Here is a 26,381-nt window from a genome sequence, read left to right as displayed (position 1 = left end):
AGTTAAGGTTGACTTATACACTGAGCCCTTAACTAGCAAAGTGTTTTTCAGAGCATCAAATGATTTGCTTTGCCTCTATCACATGTAGCAGGTTTATAGGGATTTACCAGCTCCCAACTCATTAGAGGCTGAGAGCTGGGTAGGATTTAGAAGTAAAACTTTGTTATCAGAGAGGACAAACACAGAGCAGTAGGCAGAAACTTGCACTGGTTCTCCCTGTCTCACATTCATTTCTATGGATGAATAACTTAAATCCTTGTGGCGTCAAGGTCACCTGTTTCACAAAACATGTTTACATCCACTAAACAGAAAAATAGTCTGACAAATGTAGGTGACTATAAAAAGCAGCTTTAAAAATACAAGTTAGTATGTATTGAAACCACCAAACCCAGAACACCTCAGAACATGCTCAGAATATCTGTAGGTGATGGAGTTTGATTTAGATTTGATTTGCATCAGCTTTGCACTTGGTGCACTTGGTGCACTTGGTGTTCAGGAACCATTCCTCATTGCAAGGAACTACTGTCCAATTTAAAAGCTTAGCATGTTCATAATTCCTAAGGAATATCAATGGCTGATGAAGTATTGTAAAGAGTAACCAGCAGGCTCTACAATTCCACACATGCACAGGTGTTTCTCTTAGTTAAGATTTTGAGTGTTTATGATGCAAAGCAACAACCTTGCTTGATCACATGTGAGTCCTGTATAGGCACCCTGACTATTAGCATGTATTTTCAGGGAACTGTCCCAAATTTTGTATCAACACTCAATTTTGCTCTGTGTCTTTTGCAGGGAGTTGGAATCCTTTTCAGTTTCCCTGTCTCCATTTTGTTTGTGTTTAAGACCAGCTGTGTCCCAGTGAACATGGTAGCCAAGGCTGTAGAATAGTGAGGGAGTGGAACTGGTGATTGTCTCCTTCATGCAAATCTGCTTGGTTTATGCATTGTTATTCATCATAACAGTCTTGAACAACTTGGCTGTGAATTGTTAATAGCTGACTGCAGAAATTTAAGCACCTCTGAAATTTAAGCACCTCTGAAATTTAAGCACCTCTTGGGTCAGGAGTTTTGCCCATTGTAGCATCATAATGTAATCCTATTTGAACAATGGATTTGGGCGTTTAATGCAAAGGCATATTATATAAAAGACGGATAACTGAATCTTCAGTCTTTGCACTTTAAGTGGAAAATAAGATCTCTGTTTGTTGTAAGAATGGGTGTAAGCAATTACACCGTGACTTGCATCCTGAGTGGGTGGAGGCAGCCTAAATCCTGAAGAGGTGTGGCTAAGGTTCATCTCTGTGCTGTGGGTTTCTTTGAACCTAGACTGGCTAGGCTTTGGGCAGATTTTGAGATATCTGACTCAGTCCAAGGTGCAGTAAATTCTGGCTTCACCCCTCAGACCTGTCTAGGTAACTCTGTAGTTCCAGGTAATTTATGTGAGGTGAAAAATGCAAGTTGGTTAATCTGTATACAGTACTGAAGATATGAAAATATTTTGTGAAATACATAGTGAAACAACTATAGTTTGCATAGCCTCATTTTTGTGTCTCTAATCTCTGTAGATCTCTCTGAAATCATTTTTCCAAACACTGACATTCCTTTCCATGGGAGGAGACAGCATTTTGGCTAAAATGGAAAAATACTGTTGTCAAGTTGGCTGGTTAGCTCTTCAATTAATATAATCTTTAGTACTCAATGACATATATCAGAAGTTTGGTTGTCAAGACACCCTCTGAAAATTCCATGGATTTCAAGTGTTATGTGAGTGGCAGGTATAATCTCTTATTTTATTGTCATATGAATATAGAATTTGAATACCTGTGGTCTGAAAATTATGTAGAAAATAATACTTATTTGTGGAAAATGAGAAAAAATGCACGTATAAAACCAAAATCTATGGAGGACAAAGAGTATTTCTAAGACTATTTTTTCCCAGGTATCATGTAAAAATACATTATATAATAATACATTTTATACATTATATAATAATATATAATACATACATCACATGATAAATATATACTATAATAAATTATTCTCTAATGTTCATTATTTCATAGAATGTAACACCGCTGACTGTGTTTGCAGGAGTTACATGAAGTGCTGAAGCTTGAACTGGTATGTATATACCATCCATATATACATGCATAGCAATTCACTTATATGCTTGTGTGTTTTGACCCAACTAAAGTAATGGGGGAAGGATTTTACCTTCCGCAGAATTGCTGAATTTCTTCAATGTGTTATACATGAAAACCTTTCAGATTGTTAATACCAGCATAGAAGGAGGTGTGGACCTGCCTAAATGAGCCAAACCTTCCTTCATCGGGTGGTTTGTTCAAATGTGTCGCTGGAGAATTTTGTCATAGTTGCTGACTCTGGTATATAGTGGGTAGTTAAGCCACAAGTAAACATTACAGCTTTACCTAAAGGATAGGCATGAATAGCCGTTAGTTTCACAGCAAGGGAGGAAATTACCCTTTTCCTGATTGTCAGGTAGTTAAACTCGGTGTTTCCAGAGTGGATTTTAGTCGATGAGGTATTCAAACAGTGAGGACAAAGGAACAGTGAAGAATTACTTTTCTAAAAAAAAAGACTGAACTGTAAACAACAGTAAGTAGTTGCTTTCTTGTGTTGTTCAGCTTAAATTAACCCTGAGAAAAACTTAATGTCTTTTGTTTGACCTAATTTGCAAATTCGTGTTTTATACAATTTAACTGAATTAGTGAACATTGATGGGATGTTGATTAGTGCTGAGATTATCTGCACATACTAATAGGCAACTTTATAAGATCCGGTGGGTATAATTGTCAGAACAATCAGGCAATTGGCAATCCAGATATATTAAAAGTTACTTTTGGCTTTTTTATTGCTTTGTAATTTGTGCTTTGGTTAATACTAGTAAAGCATTTCTGAAAATTTTTCCCCTGTATATTTTTTCCATACATCCTCTGCTTTTGTTTTGTTTTATAGGGTTAAAAAGTCCCCAAAGAATCAGAAGTGCTTTTTAAAGTTATCTTGCTATTCAATAGATCCAGTTTATTTGCTACTGGATGACCCAATGTCTATTATCTGTATGTAAATCCTCCCTTTTGTTCTTTTTCCATCAGGTTTAAAGTAGTATTTCTCTGCTTTGCAAGCTCCACGTGTACTGTATGTTCATGAATGCATGTCCCTCTTTGGAGCTGTCTGGCATATTGCCATACTTAATGTAGAGTAAAAATTCCAAGACTTTGATTACTTACCCTGTTGAAAAAGCACAAATAACATGGCAAAATAAAATATAACTTCCAGATAGAGGAAGGAGAAGACATGAAAGTAAATAAGGCATTTTTTTACTCACTAATTTTCTTCCAAGCATGTAACTTTCACAAAATTATCTGAAAAGATCACACTAAAGTTATGTCAATGGTTAATGGGTTGCACAAAAGTGTGTATTAAAAAGCCATGTAATTTATGACTCACCATTCCAGTTTCACTATGTCTGAGCATAGAAAGAACTAAAACGAAAGACTTAGAGCCTAAGCTTACATTTTTCAGGGATTTAAGATTTCCACTGTGGTTAATCGAAACTACATATGATTTAAATGCTGTATTTAGATCTAAACAGAAAACAAGTAGAAGTGAATCCTTTCAGATGGAATGCAGTTTTGTCTGTAAAATTCTGTTCTCTTTTTTCCCCCTCTCAGGTATGTTACTATGCTGGTTATACTGTGCAAATTGGGTAATTGCTCATCAAAGCAAAAGTCCTTTTCAAGGGAAAAGGAGCAAATGTAGGTAGGACAGAGAGGTAGAAAATTATTTTAAATGCATTAATCTGCTATTCTTGAAAGAAAAGTATCATTTCCTATGAAAACTTTCCTCTGCAAAATGACTTCTGGGCCCTTTGCATTTTTATTTCATATTTGGTGCAGTCGTTAGGAAGGGTGAGGAAAATTGCTTTGTGGGGTTTAATCCTCCCTTGGTTCTGAAGGATGGAAGAGCTGAGGTATCAACTCCAGTATATGTTAAAGTAGTCAGAAATCTGTTTTAGTTAATGGTGAAGGAAACAGCTCCTTAAGGACACTTCCTCACTACCCCAAACTGCAAGAATCCTTTGCACTCTCCAGAATGCTCACCGAGAAAGTGAAGAGTATTTGGCAAATTGTGACTGTTTGCTGGGGTTTTTATCTTTTTTTGTGGATCATGTCTGGGAGTTATCTACCCAGTAATTTCCACTTTTGTCCTGCTGAAATAGTACTGCGCAAACCTTTAAATTAACTGCCTTACAATAACTAGATTTGGCAAAGTACCTAGAGAGACAGAGACTCACATGCCATTACAGGCAAAAAACCCCTCAGCACAAAAGGAGATAACTACTGTTAAGAGCTTTTATTAGTGAAGATTCACCAATCAGTTACCTAGAGAAAACAGGTAATCTTTAAAATGTAAGAAATAAGTGAGGTGCTTTCCGCCGGCAACCCACTTTGTCTCCGTATATTCACAGAAATCCTGCTCCCCTGTCTTTTCATCGTGGTCCAGAGGGTCTGTGCATAATCCCCATCCTCCTTTCATGGAATTAGAGGCTTTCTCACTCATGTACAATGTACATGTATAACTTTAAACACTTTCAGTGTTTGAGGTTATATTGGCAGAACAAGAACAATGGAGGAAAGATAAAGAAGACTAGTTTTGCTAGAAGGAGTTTTTGGTTCCTCTCAAGACATCTGTGGTCTGTGAACCTAAACAGATTTGCTTAAGAACTGATAGCCTTGTTAACCAAATGCTGAAATCCCTGTTTAGCTGATCTCACTAAGCACTTCACTTTTCTGTGGGTTTTTTTTTTTGATGGTTGAATGGTTTGTTGGAGTTTCTTCTTTCTAATTTTTCACTGGAATCAATATATTTGATATCTGGAAAATTTTGTCTTGACTAGATTCATTCAGTGTGGAACGTTCCGTGTTTTGCATTAGTGGCAGAGGAATACCACTGTTAGATTATTGCTTCCACTGGCAAGGTGGACTGACAGATGCTTAATTGATTTTAAATTATATGATGAGTGTGGTACCATTAGAGTCAGGTAAGCTATGGTAGGTAGATACTAGTGGAATAATATTTACATTTTACTGACTGAGAAATTAAGCAACATGGAGATCATGAGGCCTGGCCACAAAAACTCATCAGGCTCTTTACAGAACTGGGAATTGGGCCCAGTCACCTAAAATCCAGTTCAAATTGCTGACCAATTTTATACACTCTGACAGAGTCACTAATTAGTGTTTTGAGGAGCTTACTTCACTCTTACACACAAAAGGAGATTAATCTACTATTCCTAAATACCAAATGAATGTATCGCACTGTACAAGTTACAGAATGATGCTTTCAGTGTGACTTTTTAAACATCTTTCAGCTCATTCAACATTATTTTCTATAAACCAGAGTGCTTACAAAGAAATACTGTTCAACCTCTTCTCTGCAGAACAAAAAGCAGCCCACAACTGTAAGGTCTCTTTCCATTCATCAGCCACCACATCTGTTGCTTGCTTGGACACTGACCAAAATGATTCATTCACATGTCTAACATTTATTTTTGGTGAAATACTGGGATTATACAGCATGGCAATATTTCAAAAATGGGTCTAGAAAACCAAGGGAAGTTGGAAACAACTTCCTCAGCTGAAAACAAACACGGTGTTATATCATTCTGCAGCTTTATTAGAAGGAAGGCAGTAGCCAAGTGAAGCAGCTGGAATCACACTGAAGTCACTCTGAACTCTGCAGATCATTTCATTCTTCCTTCTGCTACAGAGCTCACATCCCTGATTTACAGTGCCTTTTGTTTCAAAGAACTAAGCAAGGTAGGTCAAACTCTCTTATACTTAAAATCTTTCTCTCCCTTACCTTCTAAATAATGTGTCTCTACAGCTGCAACAACACTTGCGGGCAGATGCTGTAAGGTGCTATAGCATATACTGGCTAAAAGAGTTTCTTGGAAGAAAGAATGCAATACTCATTTTACAGATTACTTTGAATCAACCCAGCACCAAGAAAAGATATGAAAGTGTGCGTTAATTTAATTTTTAATTACATTTGAGTATGTTAACACACACTTCAGGGAGTTATATCCTGTCAAAGAATGGTAAGTGACCTTGGCTTAAATCTCTCTCGCCCCTCCGTGTCCCCTACGTGTTGGTTTTATTTTTTTTATTTGCTTAGGGATAGTGTGTCTTCTATAGCTATAGCAATTTCCAGTATTATTAGTTAAAAATACATCAGTTCTGATCTGAACAGATTCTAGAACAGAAACTGGAAATCATTTCAACTTACATAGCAGATCAACAAAGTAGTTCTGAAGAATTACAGTTCTGCAGAATTAAATAAGGTTTCTGTGATCTCAGCTGGAAAGTGTGTGTGTTTTCCCTAACTGTTGTGGAATAAGGTAGGATATGGATCTACCTTTCATTAAGTGTATTGGAACGTGTTTCCTAGAAGTGACAATAAGATTTGAAGCCTTGTATACTACCACACAATGAGACAGGAATAGATTCCACCTCCTATTCCCACTTAGTGATAACAGTGTCATTGTCATCTGTTGTCTTTCTAAATGTGATCTTGCAAGCCAAGCAATATCCCAGACCTGGTTTTGTGGACTTACAGGACATATATGCATTGAACATTGTCTGTGAGTTAAAACACAGCTGAATAAAATTGTATCACTGAATAATATAAAATGCTTACTAATTCTTAGTTAAGGACAAGAGATTGAGTAAGGGTATGTCAAGGTAAAGTAGTTTGTCAAAGCAGATGTAGAAACTGATTTCAAGATTAATTTACTTATGATAGCTTACTTTCATTATCATCTTTCACTATTATCATATTATTGTTCTGCCACAGCTGAACTGGGGAATGCAAATATTTTGACAACCCAATTTACTTTTGTTTAATGTCACTGCAACTTCTGGCCAAATTTAAAACACTATCAGCAACTTTTGCCAGGCAGACAGGATAGAGGTCCTGTCAAGTTTACTTCAACCCTAGGGATTTTTTATGTGCTATAAGTGACACTGGAGTCCACTTCTGTTGAACTGAGAATCTCTTTGAGTGTGGCACAGTGGAAGTTATTTGACTCTGGAGTGTGAATTTATGGTTTGGATTCTCTAATTGCTTTTGTGGAAAAGGATCATAAGTCAGGGAAGATCTGTAAAAGGATTCCTATGCAGGATCTGATTACACATTTTTACTGCATGGGTGAGGGCAGAGGAAAAGTGTTGATCAAAATAATGCAATTTCTGTGTACTGTACATTACACATTATTTCTTTTAAGAATTTCTTTTTCTGCTGACAACCTAATGAGCAACTTCTGAAATGCTTAGATTTGTGTTTATTTCTGATAAATTGATTCAAGAGGAAAATTTATATCTGTTTCCTAATAAAGCCAGTTGCCTTAAAGAATTTTCTTCTCCTTGTGTTTTTTAAGAGACACTTGAACTTTGTCATTTGTTATTAGATATTAATATTGTATTAGTAACTCTGCTGTTCCAAGCACTAAGCAGCAGCTAGGTTTCATGGGGATTGTAATCTATTGAATGGTCTTATTATTTGCTTATTTATTTATTTTGTCTCATGGAAAGTGCCAGCAGTTCAGCTGTCTCTCTTACTGTGGTGGCTGGTTGTCTGGCTAATTTGCACTCATTGTTTCTGATAATGGTTTAATTTGTGTTCATTCAGTCTAAAGCTAGCAGTTTCACAACAGTGCAGGGCTCTGTTGTGGCTGCCTTTGCTCAAGAGAGCCGACTGTGAGGAGCAGTTTCTCATGGCCTCTTAGCAGAAGAAAGGGATTGCTGTGGCTGGGGTAGGCAGTGTCCAAGAGACATTGGTTCTAGAAGGGGAGATGCCATCATGCAGAGGTGAGCTCTCTCACACTTGCTTTTGCTTTTATGGTGTGCTTGAGGCTCCTGAGGAAAAAAAAAGAAGTTATGTGTCCTCAAAGGTGGCATATAATACTTCTGGGGGAGTTCAGCTGCTTCTGTGCTCTTTGTATCTTCAGTGTGTTCCAGAGGTTGAGGACCTTAAAGCAGGAGTGTATTAGCCCATGGCAGCTTTTTTCCAAAGGGAATTTCTGCTGAATTGTTGCAGCTCTCTTATACCTGGCCCACCATTTTGCTATGATTCTTCAGAGGAGCTGAACAAACCTGCTACAGATACAATAATTTTTCATTACTGGGTTCAGAGGGAAGCTGACAAAACCCATTGCTGCAAGTTAGGTTTGCTTGCAAGGGTTATCTGCAAAGGGCAGCACTGTAGAAGTCTTCAGTTCTTGCCAGGGACATTAGCAGGCAAAAAGTTTGTAGCATTATCCTACTTCTCTTCTTCTACCCAGGCTCTCTTGTCTCTTTTTGATACTCCTTGAAGAATGTATTTCAAGAATCACAAGGCACAAGTACTAAGAACCAGCATCTTCTCCCTCTACCCACAGAAGATACTTGCCTCTTTATTCTTTTGGCAAGTTCTGAATTCTGCTTCCAACTCTACCTTCAAATTTACTGTTTGGCTTTGGGCAAGAAATGTCTCTTCCTTTCCCTACTCTTCTTATAGCTCTTTATGCTGATTAATTATAAACAAAGCAGGAACTGTCTTTCATTATGTGCTTATAGTGCCTAGATCCAGTGAGGTTTTGATCTCAAAGACTAGGGCCTGTGGGTAGTTTCCCAACATAAGGTACTTGCTTCTTTCAGCAAGTGTGAGCCTGGCACACAATTTTCATTCCCTTCTGAGGCCTTCTAGAGGAGAGAAGGAAAGTGATGTCAGTAGTAAGGAGTAGTAAGTCCTGTACAGTCGATGTAATTCCACTTTCTAAACTCCCATCTCTTCTTTCTAGTGATCCCCTTTTAATGAGCTTCAGCCCCACATCCTTTTAATGAGATATTTTGGAAATGTTAAGAAAAATTGCCCTTTTAAGAAACCTGAGTAATGTTAACTGAGGGTGTTACACCATATCTGGCAGAGTCAAGTGGGAAGTGATTTGCAAAGGTAATATGGGAAGCCTGTAAAACCAGTATTTCCAAGCTCCTAATTTACCACCTTAATCATAGATGCCATCTACTCCTCTCAGCACTAGGGAGTGTTCCCCATACCATGTTAGGGAGCTAGATGAATATCCAGTCCTTCTGAAACTGTTTAGCGATTTGAATTTTTCAGTTTTGCAGGAAAAAAGGCAGTACTTACTATAGACTTGATCTTAACGTAAAAAAATAGTTACCTTTGTATGAGAAGGAATATTAGAATAACACTGATACAGAAGTTGACGCCCTTAATCTACTGTACACAGTGATCCTAGTATATTAACTGTGAGGACATACTAAAGTATGCTATCTGAAACATTCCAGCTGATAAGATGTGTACTAGAAGTATTTTGGAATTGCATCTTCTGATATACCCATGCAAGAGTATGTGTCAAGAGTAATATAAGCATAGCAATATTACATTTATGCTAGAATAAACTGCTGGTGTGTACTAATGAGGAGTAGAATAAACCTAGGAAAACAGAGATCAATTTAGAGGGCAGTACACAACCAAGCATACAGTAATAAGTGACTAGGAAATTAATCTGTGAAATTGAATAGGGTGTAAGAAGGCATAGTAGAGGAATGAGTTGCGGTGCTAGTTTTCTCTGGAGTTATTTCTTAACTCTTCTTGTTAAAAGGAGTGTAAATATAGCAGATTGTAATCTATTTTTTATCTGTTATTCGATAGGTATTTTGTATCTTGCTGGAGAGAGTGTTACTTTGAATTTTTTCTGTAATGACCTGGTGTTGCCTTGCAGTACCTTTAGAACGGCTGTTGTCTAACTTATGTTTAGTTGGCCTTAGTCTGCTGAGGCAACTGCAGAAAAAATCTGCATTTACTCTGTATCCTCTGCTCTCACTTTGCTACTTTTTGTTAGGAGGGAGTTGTGATTAAAGCATTTGTTTGTTGAAACAGTACAACCATTTAAAAAAACATGCTCAGAGCTGCATAATCATGTAATGATCACATGAATCCTAGTCAAAATATTCTTTCATCGCAAATATGTGAAACAGTTGCAAAGTAAAAATTCCAAGTAATTTTTGCATGAAAACCTGAAAAGGCTGTAATTAATTAGAAATGCAAGCATTCATTATCCCATCAATCCAGTCACTGCGAAGCTGAGGCACTTAAATTTTTTTAATCGGGTATCTCCGTTGCTCTAGGTATGTAGTTATCATGGTGGCTTGTAGCCAAAGAAAATACTGCTGGCCTTTGAGGAGGAATAGAAAACACGTGAAGCTTCCACAGAACAATACTTGATGAGTGTGTTACCTCACAGCCAATAGGATATATGGTGTACCTGCTGGGGTCTGTCATCTGAGAGCCATGCTTAATGGCTCTGAGGTATGTCCTGGGACTGCAGACACAGGGCAGTTGCTATGACAAGCAAATGGTGGAAATCCAGGTTGCTTTTCTCTTCCGTGCAGAGAAAACAGATCGGAAGCCCTAAGGGCTGCTCAGGTAAGCTCTGTCTTCCTTCACCACAATGGACATCCTGGCGCAGAAGGGAGCCTCCCTTCAGGAAGGGGAAGGTCTCCCAGAGGTGAAGCCGCGGTTTCTTCACTTCACCATGAGAGAAGGGACAGTGCTAAGTTAAGAAAGGAGGATAGGACTGTGGTTGAACCACTAGGCAGGGACTCCAGATTTAGCACTTGGTTTGATCAGAGACTTCCTGTAGGTCACTCTCAGCATTCTCGTCTGTAAACCAGACTGATGATACTTCTCACTTGAACCTCATTTCAGTAAGGGTTATGAATACTGAAGTATTATGACTGGTTATGTAAATACTTTGGCAGTGCTGACACATACAGTACATAAGACAATTTTTGAGTCTCAAGTGGCAATGTCTTTTTTTTTTTTTTTTTTGGTAACAATATTAGAATTTTTTCTCTAAAAATAGTGCTACTTTTAAGTGTTTCACAGATATGACCAGTCATTTTTCTGACTCTGATGGACAATTTTTGTGGTTACGTGATTTGCAGTGGCTACAGCAACATCTTATGTTCCAAAGGAATATTAAAAAATATATTTTTATTTTTAGCTGTATTAACAGAAGGGAATAAGAGCAGAAACAAGTGCTAACTATGGAGTTACCAAGTGCCCCCTCCCCTTCCCCAGTGCATATCCTGGGACATCTGAGTTTCTTTGTCATCTTTGGGAATGGAAGACTTGGTGCTTGGGATCAGCAAGAAAATAAATCAGCTTTGGTGATACGCAGCTGCTGGTTGCAGACATTTATCAGGTACCTGACTGTGGAAATGGTACACTGCTCCATTGCAGCTGTTGTCTAGAAGATACTTTATATTCAGGCCAGAACTACTGTGATACTTTTCCTACTACAGCAGCCTTATTTAGATATAGAGTTGGATTTTCCGTTTTTTGTTTCACATTTCTGTGTCAGCAAAACTGCTGGTCTGAAATCACAGCTTTACCGATATTGACTGAGTCTGTGCTATATGGGTTTGTTAATCCTGCTGTAACACTCACTCTGTAAAATGTTACCAGGCTATTATCTGGTCAAATGACTTCAATACCGCAGATGAGGCGGTGTGTTATGACTAACAGGGTCATGTTTGGCCTTGCTCGAAGAAAGTTGGTTTTGGCCTCAGTTTTAGGAGATGTCTAGCCAGTACCTTGCAAACACATTTCTAACACTGCTTCACTGAGAGACATGATGGAGAATGATTGTTATTTGCATTCCTTTCTTATCTGCTAGAACAAATACATCTATATTGTGGCTTGAAAAGGTTTCCAGTCTCATGTCTTATCTGTTGTGACCTGTTCCAGTTATTGAATTCAGGATGACATATGAAGTAATTAGGTTACCATATATCTATATATCTATTAAAAGGATAGTCAAAAGACAGTTGTTTGTGTGCGTGTCTGTGAAAGAGAAAACATAGACACAAGCCTTGATTCTGCCTTTGTGTATTATAGCTTAAAATGCTTGTTGCCTAGTAGCTTTGCCTGCAGGGCCAACGTTAGGCTTAAACTGTAGCATAGCTAGGATTTCATTTTGTAGTATGAGTGTATCAGGCACCTCCTGCTAAAGGAATGTTTCTGCTTTGGGCCAAGTCGTTATCTTGGCTTTGTCCTTTTGAGGGAGAAATATGAGTCCATGACAGTCTGTAATTTCATCAGTATTCCTTGTGTGTTTTAGAATCTATCCTATGTCTTTGTAAAACGCTTGCCAGAAATACATATGTACCTCTAGCAAATTTGCTCAGCCTTCTGAGTTTTGAACTTTACAGATAAACTGCCAGGTGAATTTCATGTTCATGTTTTTGAAGATAGATATATTCGAAATTTGTCACCTCAAAAGTTCCAAGAAAAAATTATGAGGTCTTTCGACTGAATTCAATACCTCGACAAACTTGCTGACACACAGTATGACAAGGAGGCTTTAGGTGACCTTTTGTGAAACTAGTTGTTCTCCAACTTTTGACTCTTGCAAATGACAGAAGTTGAAGTGATGCAATCAAATAAGCTTTCCATTAGCCACAGATAATACGCATGGAATATGATGTGCTCACAGTTGTTCAAAAAGACATTGATAAGAGGGTTTTTGTAATATCTTCCCTCTATGAAATGAACTGTTGAGACAGCCAACTCTCCAAACCATGATTTTCCTGTTAAGTCAGGACCCACTACTGTGACCTCTGAAACCAATTTAGCTGGCCAGAGGCTCTAAACACTATTTATCACACTGAAAAGATAGTTTTGGGGACTACCACTCAAACACTTGTGTTAACTTTTAACTAACATAGACAATGAATAAACTCTTCCCTTTGACCTTTCTGTAAAATTCAAAAGTAGTAAGGACCAAATGTGAGAGAGAGGGGTTGTGTGGGCTGAGCCCGAATATGTGGTGTAGACTGCCAGTGTAATTCAGTTAGGTCCTAACTTGTGTGGTGCCCAGGGAACTTTGAACCCCCACGAGGATTTTGCTTCAAGTGAAGTGGGGGCGGAAATTGTACCTTTTTTTTTTTGTTTTCTTCTATTTTAGACTGAAAACCCAATGTAATTTAATTCCAAAGCTGTTCCGCTGACCTCAGGGTTGAGGTGTGGAGAGGTCAAACAACTTCCCCTGGTCAAGCAGGATGCATGTGGCATAGCCATGAATAGATTCCAAAGTACTGGTCCCATGTCACAACTGTAAGGCCATTCTTAGTGTTGCAAGAGCTGTTCTATTTTAGGCAAATCCAATAGTTTGTCCAAGTTGTCATTATAGCTTAACTATAATAGTGGCAGAGGACACAAACTCTAGGTACTTTTAGTAGAAAGCTATGAATATGTCAACTGAGATCCAAGTCTGTAATTCCCTGCTGAAATTCAGAGAAAGACAGTTTATTCAACATGTTGTGAAGTCTCTTCCTAGCAGTTCTGTGGCTTTGTATTTTAGAAATATTTCCTGATGATCTGTATTTCTTGACAATTCTGCATTCTGTCCCAGGATCTAAAAGCACCAAGTGCCATCATGTGATATTCCTATAAAGTCACTTAGTAATTAACTTCTGTTTTACAGAAGAGGACAGGAAATGAAACCTCCTGGTCAATTATTTTCATAATTAAGCAACTGAATCAAGGAGTCTCAGTTTTCAGAGCTGCTTGTGGCTCAGAGAACAGGAACGGACTCCTCAAGCAAATGCTGAGCATACACTTTGCACAGAGTGTTTACTATTTAAAATAAAACTTTAAAAAAAGGACAGGAAGAAGTCTAAACTTAGTTATATTAATCCATAAGCAATAGAACACTGTTCTTTAACCTGTGGCTGCTACCAAGGCTTATTGGCAGGCCTCTAACCACACTTTCCTGTTTATTGAAAAATGTTTTCTATGCACTGGCTCCCCAGACCAGCAGACGCTGAGCCAATGAACTGTCCCAAACCTCCCTTACCCTTTCTAGCAGTTGCCTAAAAGCCAAGCAGAAACTGCTGTCTGAAAGTATTGTTTTTTCTACTGAGCCTCAGTCTGCAAACAAGTTAATGAGAATTTCTCCAGCTTGGAAAGTAAGCCATTTGTCAAAGATCATACAGGAAATTAGTGTCAGAATAAGGAATACAATTAGATTTCTTCACAAGACCTTTGGTTTGCTGTCCTGATAAATGATACTTATTGGGCTGCATATCCTGGTAAGTCAGATTTGAACTGCAAGACAGTTCTGACTCTGCAAATTTATTAATTTCAGAGCCATGTATGAAGAGACAGTGTGTTTCAAGACCACAGAGAAACATCTCTGATGAATTATGGTTAATGGAAAAAATCTGTGTCCTCATTGATGTAAACCAGTGTAACTCCACTGACAATCTCTCACTGCTTATCTTTTTTCAGGACAGGGCTTAACACCATGAGTCCTTCTATAGAAGTGCTTCCTATATGTCAATGTCAGAAGTAAGAGTTTCTGGGCTTTGCAAATGTAATTGGCAGTCTTTGCTGAGCCCTAGCCATAGAATCTAATTTCAGCATCTGTGCACTTGGAGCAGTGGTAAGCAATGTTCCTCCTGCTTTTTTACTCCCACTGCTAAAGAGTCATGGCCTTGAAGACTAGAGTTAGAGATGAGGAAAAATATAAGCTTGGAAAAATAATTGCATTCTAAAGGTGTGCTCTTTCAATGGAGTTTTAAACTACAGGAGGCTTGGGAAATATTTGGCATTTATTTAGGTATGTGTTTTTTCTCCTGCTATACATCATCTTTGAAATGTTAAATATAAAATTAACGTTGTTGGACAGTAGGCAAATGTTTATCATTGTCATTATAGTTGGAAATTTTTTTGTTTAGTTGCATAAATTTGATTTGAAGGGATAGTTTTTTGTATGGGCAAACCTTAAAAATCCAGTTATTAACCTGACTGTCCAAATGTAATGTTCCAGATGTTAGTGGGACTGCTTCATGTTTATACTCTTCTCTCAGCAGCTGTTAAGCTGTTTGAAAAAATTACTCAGATGGGTGGCAGTGGTATTTGATGCAGAATCCACCCTCAAGGGGCATGTAATTACATAAATGCAGGCCAATAAGTATCATTTATCAGGACAGCAAACCAAATAACATTCCTTCAGCCTGATGTAAATCACAAATGCTATCACAGCCTCTTGACAGAACAGGCTGTGCTGACTCTTAATACACATTTTTTTAATCAAGAGATATAAAGTTACACAACCTTTTTTTCCTTCCTTGTCTATCCATCTACAAATGAGAAGTCTAATCCTGTTAATGCGTGTGCACATGCGTAGCTTCACTGGTGCGAGTAATCCTTTCAAACTGAGCGAACTGCTTTTTGGAGGAAAGGTAAGTACATGAGCACAGGTTTGCAGATGTGGTTCTGCAGGCAGTGTGCTCTGGAGGCTGCTCTCCTGTTGTCCTTAGCATGCTATAATTAATGGAATTACAGGAATGCAGGGCCGAGCTCCAAAAGCGCGGGCTGAATTTTGGTTTCGGAATGGAGATAGCACTCTGAAGTTTAGCGGTAAGATAATTCATAGTACAGCTAATTGACTGCTCTCAGGCACAGGTCTTCAGTGCAGCTGAGTCCAGCCAAACAATTTCAGCTTTAAATGATAACTGAGTTTAGCAGAATAATTGTTTTGATCATTGCAGATACTTTTGTCTGATTGTGGCCACCTGTGATGTGCTGCAGCTTTGTCTATACTGCGAAATAAACGCTGTGAAATAATACTGTGAAATAACTTCTGACTGCTTTTCTTTCTGTTGTTCAAACTCTGTTTCCTGTCTGTTTTCCCATTAATTTTTCTTCCCTCAGTTTTGGTTTATATTCCACTTTCCCCTCCCCCTCCCCTTCCCTCCCACCCACAGAAAAAATTTCTATGTGAAAAATCACATTGTACTTGTAAGTTCCAGAAGCTTTTGCGAGAGAAGAAAACTAAGAAAATTCTGTAATTCTGTCTTAAAAAAAAAAAAAAAAGGACCCACAAATAGTTTCATTTATGCCCTTACAGTGTGTTTTATGTTCATGGGAAGCTTTATTTTCTTTCATCTATTACCTGTTTCTCAGCTCACTAGTGGAAGAATACCACAGTTGTATTATCCCTGCAATATGTTCTGTATGTTTTCTTCTCTACATCCTTTGCTGTGTTAAGGAAATCCAATACTTTAAATGTGCCCGAAAATTATTATTTCTTTATACAAGGACATACATGAAAGAGATGAATAAACCCATGAACTTTTAGTTGCTGGAGAAATTGCTGTCTGTTGTTTTGTTAACTATAATTTGAGGAAGGGGTGGTGGGTGTAATTCTATAAAAGATGGCTTCCTGGCATTTTTAGTGAACTTTTTTCCCTACATAGATGTCTGATGCTCCTCTGATTTTAGGCAGATGTAACCCATAAAACTTGCTTTACATAGGAACAGAGCAGTAAAGTATGAAACCTGACCACAAAAGAATAGCAAAATCATACTTCAGCAAAAATCTAGTCTCCTAGAAATTTATTAGTGGTACTGTGCTCAGTGCTGTCTGTTAAGAAGTTAATGTAAGGAAAACAGTTCTTGGAGATTTCAGCACTGTTTTGATTGGAACATTTCTTGAAATGCCTGTGACCAAAATTCTTCATGAGCTTTGTGCTAGCAGCTGATAGATAAAAGGTGATAGATACACCAAACTAAGTCAATGTTTGTGGTTTATGACCAAGAACTTGAAAGAATTGCAGTTTACTATTTACAGTGCAGTAAAACATTTCTCCTTTGACCATTTCATTTCTTTTCTCCCCCAGAAAGCCACTCTGCAACATGACATTTGAAGATTTTGAGAACTACTCTTATTTCTACGATCTGTCTGAGGAAGATGAGTCACCCCAGTCCTCCCTCAGCATTGCCCATATCATTTCCCTTTTCTTTTACAGTGTGGCATTTCTGCTGGGAGTCCCAGGTAATGCCATTGTCATCTGGTTTATGGGCTTTAAGTGGGATAAATCTGTTTCCACACTCTGGTTCCTGAATCTGGCCATTGCAGATTTCATTTTTGTTCTCTTCCTGCCCCTCTATATTACATATGTGGCAATGGGCTTCCACTGGCCTTTTGGGAAGTGGCTGTGCAAAATGAACTCATTCATTGCACTACTTAATATGTTTGCCAGTGTTTTCTTCCTGACATTCATCAGCCTTGACCGCTACATTCGCCTTGTCCACCCAGTCTTTTCCTACAAATACAGGACTGTAAAGAACACCCTCGTTCTGAGTGGGATCATTTGGATGTCAGCTGCAATTATTGGTGGCCCTGCCTTATACTTTAGAGACACAGCTACGGTTCTCAACAATGTCACCATTTGCTACAACAACTTCCATGTGCATGACAGAGAACTTATTTTGCTGACACATCACATTCTCATTTGGGTGAGGCTTGCATTTGGTTACCTCTTTCCTTTAGTGACCATGGTTATTTGCTACTCACTGCTGATTGTCAAAGTGAAGAGGAGAACTGTATTGACTTCTAGCAGGCTTTTCTGGACCATCATTGCTGTAGTTGTAGCTTTTTTTGTCTGCTGGACACCATATCATATATTCAGCATTGTGGAGCTGTCTGCTCACCATGATGAAAACTTGCATGACTTACTACAGGATGGCATTCCACTCTCCACTGGCCTTGGTTTCATCAACAGTTGCCTCAACCCAATCCTCTATGTTCTGATTAGCAAAAAGTTCCAAGCCCAGGTCAAGACCACAGTCTCTGAGGTGCTGAAGCTGGCCCTGTGGGAGGTGAGCCGCTCGGGAACGGTCAGCGAGCAGCTGTGGAGCTCAGACAATGCGCGTGTGCACTATTGTGAAACTGCCCAGTGACTGCTCTTGTCACCAGCTCTCTCCAAAAGAGCTGACAGGAGATTTGGAGGTGTTCTTGACTTCACATCTGCCAGTCAGATGTGCATCTTTGCATATGCAGTTTTCTGTAAACAGCTGGCTTAATTGCACTTGCTGCTTTAATGGAAAGGTTTTTAGGGGACACGTGATTTGGATGTGTGTCCTTGCAATGCACATACAGCCTGAACTGAAAGTTATCAGCATAGGTGGAATTACTCTAACGGGGCTTTTGATGAGGAATGTTGTTATAATCCTGTTGTTTTGCTGTGGTTCCACACCTCATCGATATCAAAAGAACACATAGTAAAAATATTCCTCCTTGCCATTGCTGATACCACTCTTAATTGAGGCACTTGCATCCAAGAGGTTGTGGCCGGACATCACTGGGTCATGAGTCTCCTGATTGTCTACTACTGCCTCAAGGAGGAATCCCCTGGCTACATCCCACCTAAGTGAAGCTATCAGTGGCTCCACTCTTCATCTGGAGAAGACTGCCACGACAGGGAACACTGAATTGCTGCCTTCTATTGTCAAAAAAGAAAAATATGGAAATAAAGAGCATTGGGAGAAGACAAGTTTTATCTTATACTCAAAACTAAGACAGGAGACCCTGTGTTTCCTGGTCACTTGTATTTTTATCACCAGCTGAGTGCGAAATACTGAGCAGATGTTTCATAGAAGGTATTAGACTCATTCAAAATGTGCAAAGAATTAGTGAAAATATTTCTTACAGCTTCTGTGCCACATTCTTTTCTATGTTTAAAATTTTAGTCCTACAGAGGTTTAAAACTATTGCTCTTTATTGCTCTTTCAAGCAAAGATACGGAAATAATATAACATTTTGTTTGCCTTAATGTCAAGCTTAAAAAAATGGGTGGAGTGAATTCATCAGTATTCTGTTACAAGTCTGTAGCCAAATTCAGACTTCTTTTCCAAATAAGAGGCAAGACAGTTCATCCAGGAAATGGAGTCCACTCCCATAAGAAAGATGAATTAGTCCCAGTTCTGCTGTATTCTCTTCCAACTTGTTGCTTGCTGCAGAATCACACATGCACCAATGCAAATGTATATATATATATATATATATATGCTATGTGGAGTGAACAGATTTCTGATGCAATACCACTTAATTAAAAAGTTGAATGTGGGACAAAACTCCACTGAAAGTAAAAGCATAGAGCTTTGGGTAAATTTGAGCTGTTTTTTCTTAGTTATTGGCCTATGCATATAGAATAAAACTACCTTTCAGATAATTTACCTAGTTTATATGGCCTGCCAACACATTAGTAGCATTCATGCTGTAATTGAGGCCTTATATGTAAATAGATTTGCTTTTCTATAAAATATATATATGTATGCATGAGCACATCCAGTATTGGTAGCTGCACAAATAGAAACAGTCTGACTGTGGTCTATAACTATTTCTTCGGACTCTGGTTTCAGAGTCTGAGAGAGTCAGGCAGGATCAGTGGAGTTTCAGTGTATTTCCCTTTGGGCTGGGAAGCTGGTAAGCAGCATTCTTCCTTGGAGTCATTTGCTGCCTGGGACATAGTTGCTCATCATAATATTTTGGCACTGTGCTGCTGAATGTGCCTAAATCAAATATTTTGCAGTTTTTCTTCACATGTTCCCTGACATCTTTCCAAGAATGGTGTACTCTCCTGACTGTAGTCCAAGTGAAGTAATAAAATTTTGTTGTTTCCAAAGAAGCTTGTTCATTTGCTTTTCTTAGCAGCAATGTGTGGTGACTGTCTTTTCTTATAACAGCTCCTTCCCAAAGATTTTGGAAGGTGAAATCAAGCCCTGGCCCTTTCTACTATGGGATTTAAGGTCCATGTCAGCTTTCTTCAGCTGTGTGCACACACATGTTCCTATACACAGCAGAGAGACTGATTTTCACATGAGGGAGCACCTATGTCCCATCTTGCATAAATGATCAGAAAGTGTAGCCTGAAGCAGACAGGAGAAAGAGAGAGGATAGAACTGAGTAAGGCCAAAATCAGCCTTGATCTATGGCATTAAGTGGATTAGCAATTGAGCAATGTAACTACTACCATTCACACCAAGATCAGTTACAGAATTATCAAAATCATTTCTTCAAGAGTAATGAAAGGTATCTAAACAAAACAGATAATGCTCTAAGTTTTTGTTTCCAAAGAGTCTCCAAAACAATACCAACAATTCTATGCTGCTTGGACTGAGGAATGCTCATTCAACTCACCACAATGGAAAAAAAGGACCAGAAGAAGGAATCTGTGCTATCATATAAAGAGATATTATAGAAATAGCTATTGACACATTTCATAATAGACAGGTTCTAGTTACTTTTATCTTCTTCCCAGACAGTTTGTGTTTCTGAAGATTTTTATGTAGATTAGTTTTTGTTAAAACTCTTTCCCCAGTATTCCCGTGTATCACATATCGAAGTTACGGAATTTTCTTCTGATCTTTCAGTTACGGGGTGCACTTGGGAGTCTTGCCTCATTTACTCCAGGGTGTTGAGTTCTCACAGGCACAACGACACAGTAATAATAGCAGCACATACCCAAACACTACACAAAAACACCTAACATAAATATATGTGGATTGAGTGGAATTCTCTTGCCCACATGCCTACCTATTTTCTCCATGGGAAGACTGAGCTCTCTAGGTTTTTTTGTGTTTTGTTCCTGTGCAGCAACTTTCCTTTTAACATCGGGGGAAAAAAACCTTGCCAAAACCCAAGATACAAAAGAAATCTTAAGAACCAAAGAGTTTGTAGAGCATGCTTAGCATAAATGTAACACACAGATCCAGTCTGGCAGGTCACATGGATAACTTAGTGTTGTATTTTAACAAAGTTACCATTTATAAATCAAACGTTTTATCCACTTAGGGCTTTAATTTGAAGGCCAAGAAAAGAGTATCAAGGTAAGTAGCACATTGAATGGGAGGTCAGAAACAGTGATGGCCGACATAATAAAACCTGCATTTTTGAGGCAGAATTTTTAATAAATTTGTTTTTCTGAATATGGCATCTACCAATTTCCTGCTTGTAACAGCACCATGACAGAATTGGTAAAACTAAGCTACAGGATTTAGCAGAAGCAACAGCTGGAGAATTACCACAGAAAGGGTACTGTTTAAGAGCTAGGTTTATGGAAGGTGGCAAGTGAGCCTGTAACAATATTCACTTTCAGATCTTTAACCGTGCTTTAAACCTCTAGCAGGCAGATTTTTTTTTTCTGAGACAAATGATAAACAAAGCTCCTACATAATGTGAAGTTGGCAAACTTTTAAACAAGGAGAAGGAGGAGCTGCTGTGCCAGATAACCACACAGATGCTCTGTGAGAAAAACAACAAAAGGAGTTACTTAAGCTGCTGCTGTCAGGCTTTGACACTGGGCATGTTCATCTCAGAGACCAATGTGGCACATAAAAGGCCTCCAGTTCACGCTCACAATAAATCCTGTCAGTCCAACGCAAGGCCTAGAATTGTGAATTTGTCTAGAAGCTCCACAACTTCAACAGCTTTTTAACTTTTTATCATTCCTATGGATAGTTTTTGGGAAACAATTTATTCCTGATAGGTTCTTCAATCGTTAAATGAAAAGGCAAAATCAATCTAGAAACCAATCTGGAGCAAACAGCTCAAACTGATGTTAATTTTGCTACTTTTTATATCCTCTATGTATTTGCATTTTCATCTATTTTTTTATTGTTTCAGTCATGGTCACGGGTCAAGTCTATCACGTAAGTGAGTCAGACAGCTGCAGGGGCTGCAGCCCGTGGATCATTCCCGATCCCTGCCCGGGGCAGGCGCCGCACCGCGGGCAGCGCTGGGCTCGCAGCGCCCCGCAGAGGCACCGCCCGCACCCCGCATGGAAGCGGCTCCTCCTCAACATTAATTGCTGTTTAATAAAGACACAGAACTCGACGGAATTTCATTGCAGATGTTTCCAAACCTCAAAAAAACCCCAACCAAGAAAGAAACCCAAACAAAAAACCAACCAACCAAACAAAAAACCCCTCTACATCACAGAACAGGTGAGAAAGAACCAGGGTAGTCTCAGGCCTTATCTTTAGAGCACTGCAGTCATTTTGGATGTAGCTTCGTCTCCCTCTCACTGGAGTTTTAACTGTCAACAAAGGCCATGATGTATTTGGTTAGTCACCACCCTCACGGAAGAAAAGGAATTCGTTTACCCACTAAAACATTACTTGCACTTTGACCAAGCACTGCTCTTTTCCCTTAAAACCATCCATCCAGAGAAATTACAAACATTTCCGAAGAAGCAATTTCTCCACAGATGGAGCAAACAGCATTTCAGTGTTTTAAAGCCATGTTAACACTGAAGTGATGGTAAATGTAAATTTTCTGTTTTCTCCACTCATGTTCTTGGGTACTACAGTGAGGTGTCAGAGCAACCTTAAAACTCAGTTCCAGCTTCTACTTTACCCATTCAGAAAACATTACATTTGTGAGCTGGGTTACTCTAAGATTTTAATTAAGCACAGACACTGCACATTTTTTGCAACAACATTTATTCTAGATATATCAAGACTTAAATCTTATTGAAAGCAGCTACATCCATTGATTGTACATAATCTTCAAAAGCTGTTATTCTCTCTTCCAGCATATCTGTTCCAACTTTATCATCTTCAACAACGCACTGGATCTGAAGCTTTTTGATACCGTAGCCAACAGGTACTAGCTTGGCTGCAAAATAAAAAAGGCATTTAGTACTCTTTTATTGGTGGAATCTCTTAAAAACACCAATCTAAGATTGAACTGACCAAAGCAATTTTCAGGAATACATAAAAACAGCCTTTGTTCCACATTATGGACCATCTAATTAACAACCCAGCGTTCATTACAATGGACTGAAGAAGGGTTTCTTTCTGTGGACAGAAAACCAGTGATGTGGGTGGTATGGGAGTTTGTTTGCTGCATCCACAGTTGCACAGGGAGATGCAGGATAGCAGAGCTAAAGTTTTACAGCTTTCAAAACCTGTATTCAAATCTTAACCAGGGCGCTGCACTAATACACCTTTTCTGACCATATGAAGACACTGAAGTACTGTAGTATTGCAGTTCCCCCGTTTTAGCTACCTGCCTTTCAGAGATCAGCAAGCAGTGACTGCCAGTCCAACTAGTCATACACTATCCCAAGGGACTGCACTCTCTCCCTCTCCCTGCTCTGGTATTTCCCCATACTTACAAGATCCCCAGACCAAGCCATCTGCTTGAATGCTTCGAACACACTCCTCTAGTTTGGCCATGTCTGTCTCATCATCCCAAGGTTTCACATCAAGCAAGATTGATGACTTGGCAACAACAGCTGGTTCTGGGGGAAGGAAATCACCATGAAAAGGAAGGAATCTTTCAAAAACTCACTGATATACTTGCAAACTAGTTTTACGAGAGCAACTTATCCAATTTCATGAACAAGAAGCTGCTCACATAGCTGTGACAGGCCTCTGGAACCAATGCACATTTCTGAAGTACTGCAGCTGTGTACATCCCAACTTTCAATACATAGATACACTACGTTCTTGAGGAACAGTCCCATAAAAGAACACAGATTTAAGTAGCTGACAGTGTTTGTTACATAGGAAGTCCTTCTCAGAAGATCTGGGAAGGAGCTTAACACTGTGTAACAGTTTATTTTCCACAGAGGGAATACTGCAACTGCTACAGTTCTGAACAGTTCCAGACCAGTAGCTGTGGAGTAACTTGTGCATTGCAGCAGTTTCTCTAAACTTTCACAGAAAATCCTCAAGTTATTTCCATTTATGTAGGAAGCTCAGTCTCTGGAAAGAACAAGCAGCAGGAGTGTACAAAGCACAACAAAAGGCACGTTAACATTCCCATTTGCTGTGGGAAGGCTGAGTTCACAGGCAATTCAAGTGAAGCCAATTACTCCTGTCTCATTCAGTCAAGCTGATCTATTATTACAGTTAATTAGTGTTTCCAGCCATCCTGTTCAAATGCATGAAAATTAACTCAAGCATAAAAGATTAGGAAGTTCTTGGCATGCATACATACTTTTGGACTTCTTTGATTCATACTGAGCCAGACGTTCTTCCCTCAGTTTCTTTGCTTCTTCACTTTCCTGAAGGAGAAATTTGCAGTTACAGTAAAGCACCAAACCCCCTGCATCTCCGAAGCGCTACCAAACTGACTGGCATCTACTCAGATAAAAACAAATCATCACAACTGTCAGCCGAAAGATGGTGATTTTTTGTTTTACTCATCATGTAACCAGTCAAAGTTGGATAGTTCACCCATTCCAACATATTATTTTCTAAATTTTGAGGGTTTACCTTCCAAGCTTCCTATTCTGCAAAGATAAGATACACTTGAGAATTCCAAGAAGGATCTGTTATCAAAGTCAGAAATATAAGTAACTAGGTCGAGGTGAAAATCTGCATACCTGCATTTATTTGTAAAAAGCAATAAAAATAATACGAAAAGGTCATAAGTACCTCCTCATCATCAGATCCAAAAAGGTCAATGTCATCATCATCTTTGCTATCTGTGGCCACACCTGTTGTATCCTCAACATCAGCAGGACCGTATTTTCCCAAAGCCTTCTTTACTCCTGGTAAGCTGAAAGAAAAATACAAATATTAGGAACCTACTAAAACGCCAGTACAATCACTGCCAGTTCATCAGTGCATCTACAAACGCATTTGTAATGAAAACCTTGTGCTAAAGAGTAAAAATCCAGTTGTGCTACTTGAAATCAGAACCTCCTGAAAGACAGCCCCCAATGCTCCTGACACGCCAGATGAGTAATCTGTGAATATGGGATTTGCTGTAGCTCATCAAAGCTGGTACGATCCTGCCCAACACTGCTACTCCAACTTGGCACATGGATACAAAAAGCTTTCTTACTGGAATCCTTTACCTGCACTACATTCTGTCTAGAAGGAATTACCAACTTCTTGCTCTAGAACTACTTTCACTTGTTTAAGAACTAGCAAGTGACTGAAAACACATTACTGAAAGGTAACTGCTACTTTCCTATCTTTCAGTGAACATTTTACCCTAAACCCTCACTCTCAACAGGACAAGGGACCAGAACTCCCTGAATTTACCTTCTGCAGCTCACATATCCTAGTATCTTAGAATAAGCTCATAGTTGTATTGCTAATATGAACTGCTGTTACTGGAGCCATAAAACTGGCTTTTGATTTCAGGAACCATAAGTGGTTTCTAGAGCGGACTTTGTGAAACCACTTTAGAACCTCAGTCGCCTTCAGCATTACAAAAGCTTCGGAAGCGGACTGGAGACTGAGCCAACCATCTCTGCAAGAGTTTCCTCTGAAGAGGACTGAGGCTCAGAAAAAGCAGTGTAGCAATACTGACCCTACCTATGCTATGCCTTTTTAGAGAGGCCTGCAGTCTCCATGGATGTCAATGCAGCACCTTTCACGAACACTTAAAATCACTAAAAAAAATAGACATAGTATTTCTTTTTATATTTCCCCTTCTTTCCATGTTCTTCTGTACTGAAAGTCATTAATTTTGTCTTCCATAGAAGAGATCTGCCCTACTTCTGGAACTGTTTGTGTTCCAACAACACAAAATGCCACGTGGTACTACCGGAAACCAGTTTTGTTCAAACTCGAACAAACCCAACAATTTGTAGGCTAGTTTGCAGAGATATTGCACCTTCGCAGTTTAACCATACCTCGCCTTTTGCTTTTCATACGACTTAATATGATTGTACCACCGGAGAGCATGGAACAAGTCTGCAGGCGGCGGGGCAGCGATCGCTTCGAAAACTGCTATGTCAGCCTGCGAAGGGACGTACCTGCGGAGAACATGGCAAATTAACCCCCTGCTCGGGACACGCAGGAACACGTGGAGCAGCGGTGGCCGCCGAGCAGTGCCACCCGTGCAGCTGCCAGGGTGACTCAGGGCCCTTCCGCGTCCCCACCGCTTGTCCCCGCCAGGCCCGACTCATGTTCCCCGCACCCCGGAACTCCCCCGCCGCCTCTCACCCCTCGATGTAGCTCTTGTCGGCCAGGAAGTCGTTGAGGACGCGGAGGCCCGCGGCGGACTTCAGGTCCCCAAAGCCCATGGCGGCGGCGCGCGGCCCACACGCAGCGCCCGCCCCGACCGCCACCGCCGCGGGAAAGGGCCTCGTCGCGCCTGCGCCGGCATTATATACCGCCGGTATCCCTCCGCGAGACTGCGCGCAAGCGTATCCTTCCGCGAGAGCGAGCCGCGAGGTAGCTCCTCACGGCTCGGCTCCTGCAGTGCAGGGCGTTTAGCGGGCGGGACACCAGAGGTGCGGGGAAGAATCGGAGTAATAAAAGCGAGGCTGACTATAAACCCTAGGAAGGTTTGCAGCGTTACAGGGGTTCTGTAACATTGTGCTGTTGCCACACCCCGCCCCGCTGGCAACAGCGGAAATTGCCGGAGTTGGGAGAAGAAAGAAGCGGAAAGGGACGGAAATTGCCGAGAGAAGGGTAGTGCGTGTGACGGTGGCCGAAAAGGCTGTGGGCTAGTGGCGGAAATTGCTCCTGTCATCG

General features: G+C 39.7%; 2 protein-coding genes and 2 non-coding genes across 8 annotated transcripts; 1 reads left to right on the top strand and 3 right to left on the bottom strand.

The window, feature by feature from the left end:
• The first annotated feature begins 2,085 nt into the window (after window positions 1-2,085).
• GPR1 (G protein-coupled receptor 1) lies at window positions 2,086-18,913 on the top strand. Of its 5 annotated transcripts, none has more exons than XM_010406661.3 (3): window positions 2,086-2,120; window positions 5,692-5,839; window positions 16,775-18,913. In XM_010406661.3, exon 3 carries the CDS (start codon window positions 16,791-16,793, stop codon window positions 17,835-17,837), a length of 1,047 nt encoding a protein of 348 aa, XP_010404963.1. In that variant the 5' UTR covers window positions 2,086-2,120; window positions 5,692-5,839; window positions 16,775-16,790; the 3' UTR covers window positions 17,838-18,913. The 5 variants fall into 5 exon arrangements, with proteins under 5 accessions (XP_010404963.1, XP_019146183.1, XP_019146185.1 ...); XM_019290638.2 differs by lacking the exon at window positions 2,086-2,120 and adding an exon at window positions 2,518-2,615; XM_019290640.3 differs by lacking the exons at window positions 2,086-2,120; window positions 5,692-5,839 and adding an exon at window positions 10,332-10,508.
• Window positions 18,914-22,360: 3,447 nt separating this feature from the next.
• EEF1B2 (eukaryotic translation elongation factor 1 beta 2) lies at window positions 22,361-26,022 on the bottom strand. Its single transcript, XM_039554599.1, has 6 exons — window positions 25,848-26,022; window positions 25,535-25,657; window positions 24,324-24,447; window positions 23,884-23,950; window positions 23,057-23,182; window positions 22,361-22,554 (listed from the first exon to the last, which is right to left on the bottom strand). Exons 1-6 carry the CDS (start codon window positions 25,925-25,927, stop codon window positions 22,400-22,402), a joined length of 675 nt encoding a protein of 224 aa, XP_039410533.1. The 5' UTR covers window positions 25,928-26,022; the 3' UTR covers window positions 22,361-22,399.
• LOC120410343 lies at window positions 23,434-23,567 on the bottom strand. Its single transcript, XR_005602425.1, has one exon. It is a non-coding gene; the product is annotated as a small nucleolar RNA SNORA41 (small nucleolar RNA).
• LOC120410340 lies at window positions 24,024-24,103 on the bottom strand. Its single transcript, XR_005602422.1, has one exon. It is a non-coding gene; the product is annotated as a small nucleolar RNA SNORD51 (small nucleolar RNA).
• Window positions 26,023-26,381: the final 359 nt, after the last annotated feature.

Source organism: Corvus cornix, chromosome 7, assembly GCF_000738735.6.
Source record: "Corvus cornix cornix isolate S_Up_H32 chromosome 7, ASM73873v5, whole genome shotgun sequence".
NCBI classification, from domain to species: Eukaryota; Metazoa; Chordata; class Aves; order Passeriformes; family Corvidae; genus Corvus; species Corvus cornix.
The sequence above is the reverse complement of the archived record's forward strand: the minus strand, read 5'-3'. Positions and strand labels throughout refer to the sequence as shown.

Coding starts and splice junctions, on each gene's coding strand:
- EEF1B2 (XM_039554599.1), bottom strand. CDS start 25,927: ATGGGCTTTGGGGACCTGAAGTCCGCCGCGGGCCTCCGCGTCCTCAAC. Junction 24,448..25,534: donor TATGAAAAGCAAAAGGCGAG/GTATGGTTAAAC, acceptor TTTTTCTTTCAG/CTTACCAGGAGTAAAGAAGG. Junction 22,555..23,056: donor TGGCTTGGTCTGGGGATCTT/GTAAGTATGGGG, acceptor TTTATTTTGCAG/CCAAGCTAGTACCTGTTGGC.
- GPR1 (XM_010406661.3), top strand. CDS start 16,791: ATGACATTTGAAGATTTTGAGAACTACTCTTATTTCTACGATCTGTCT.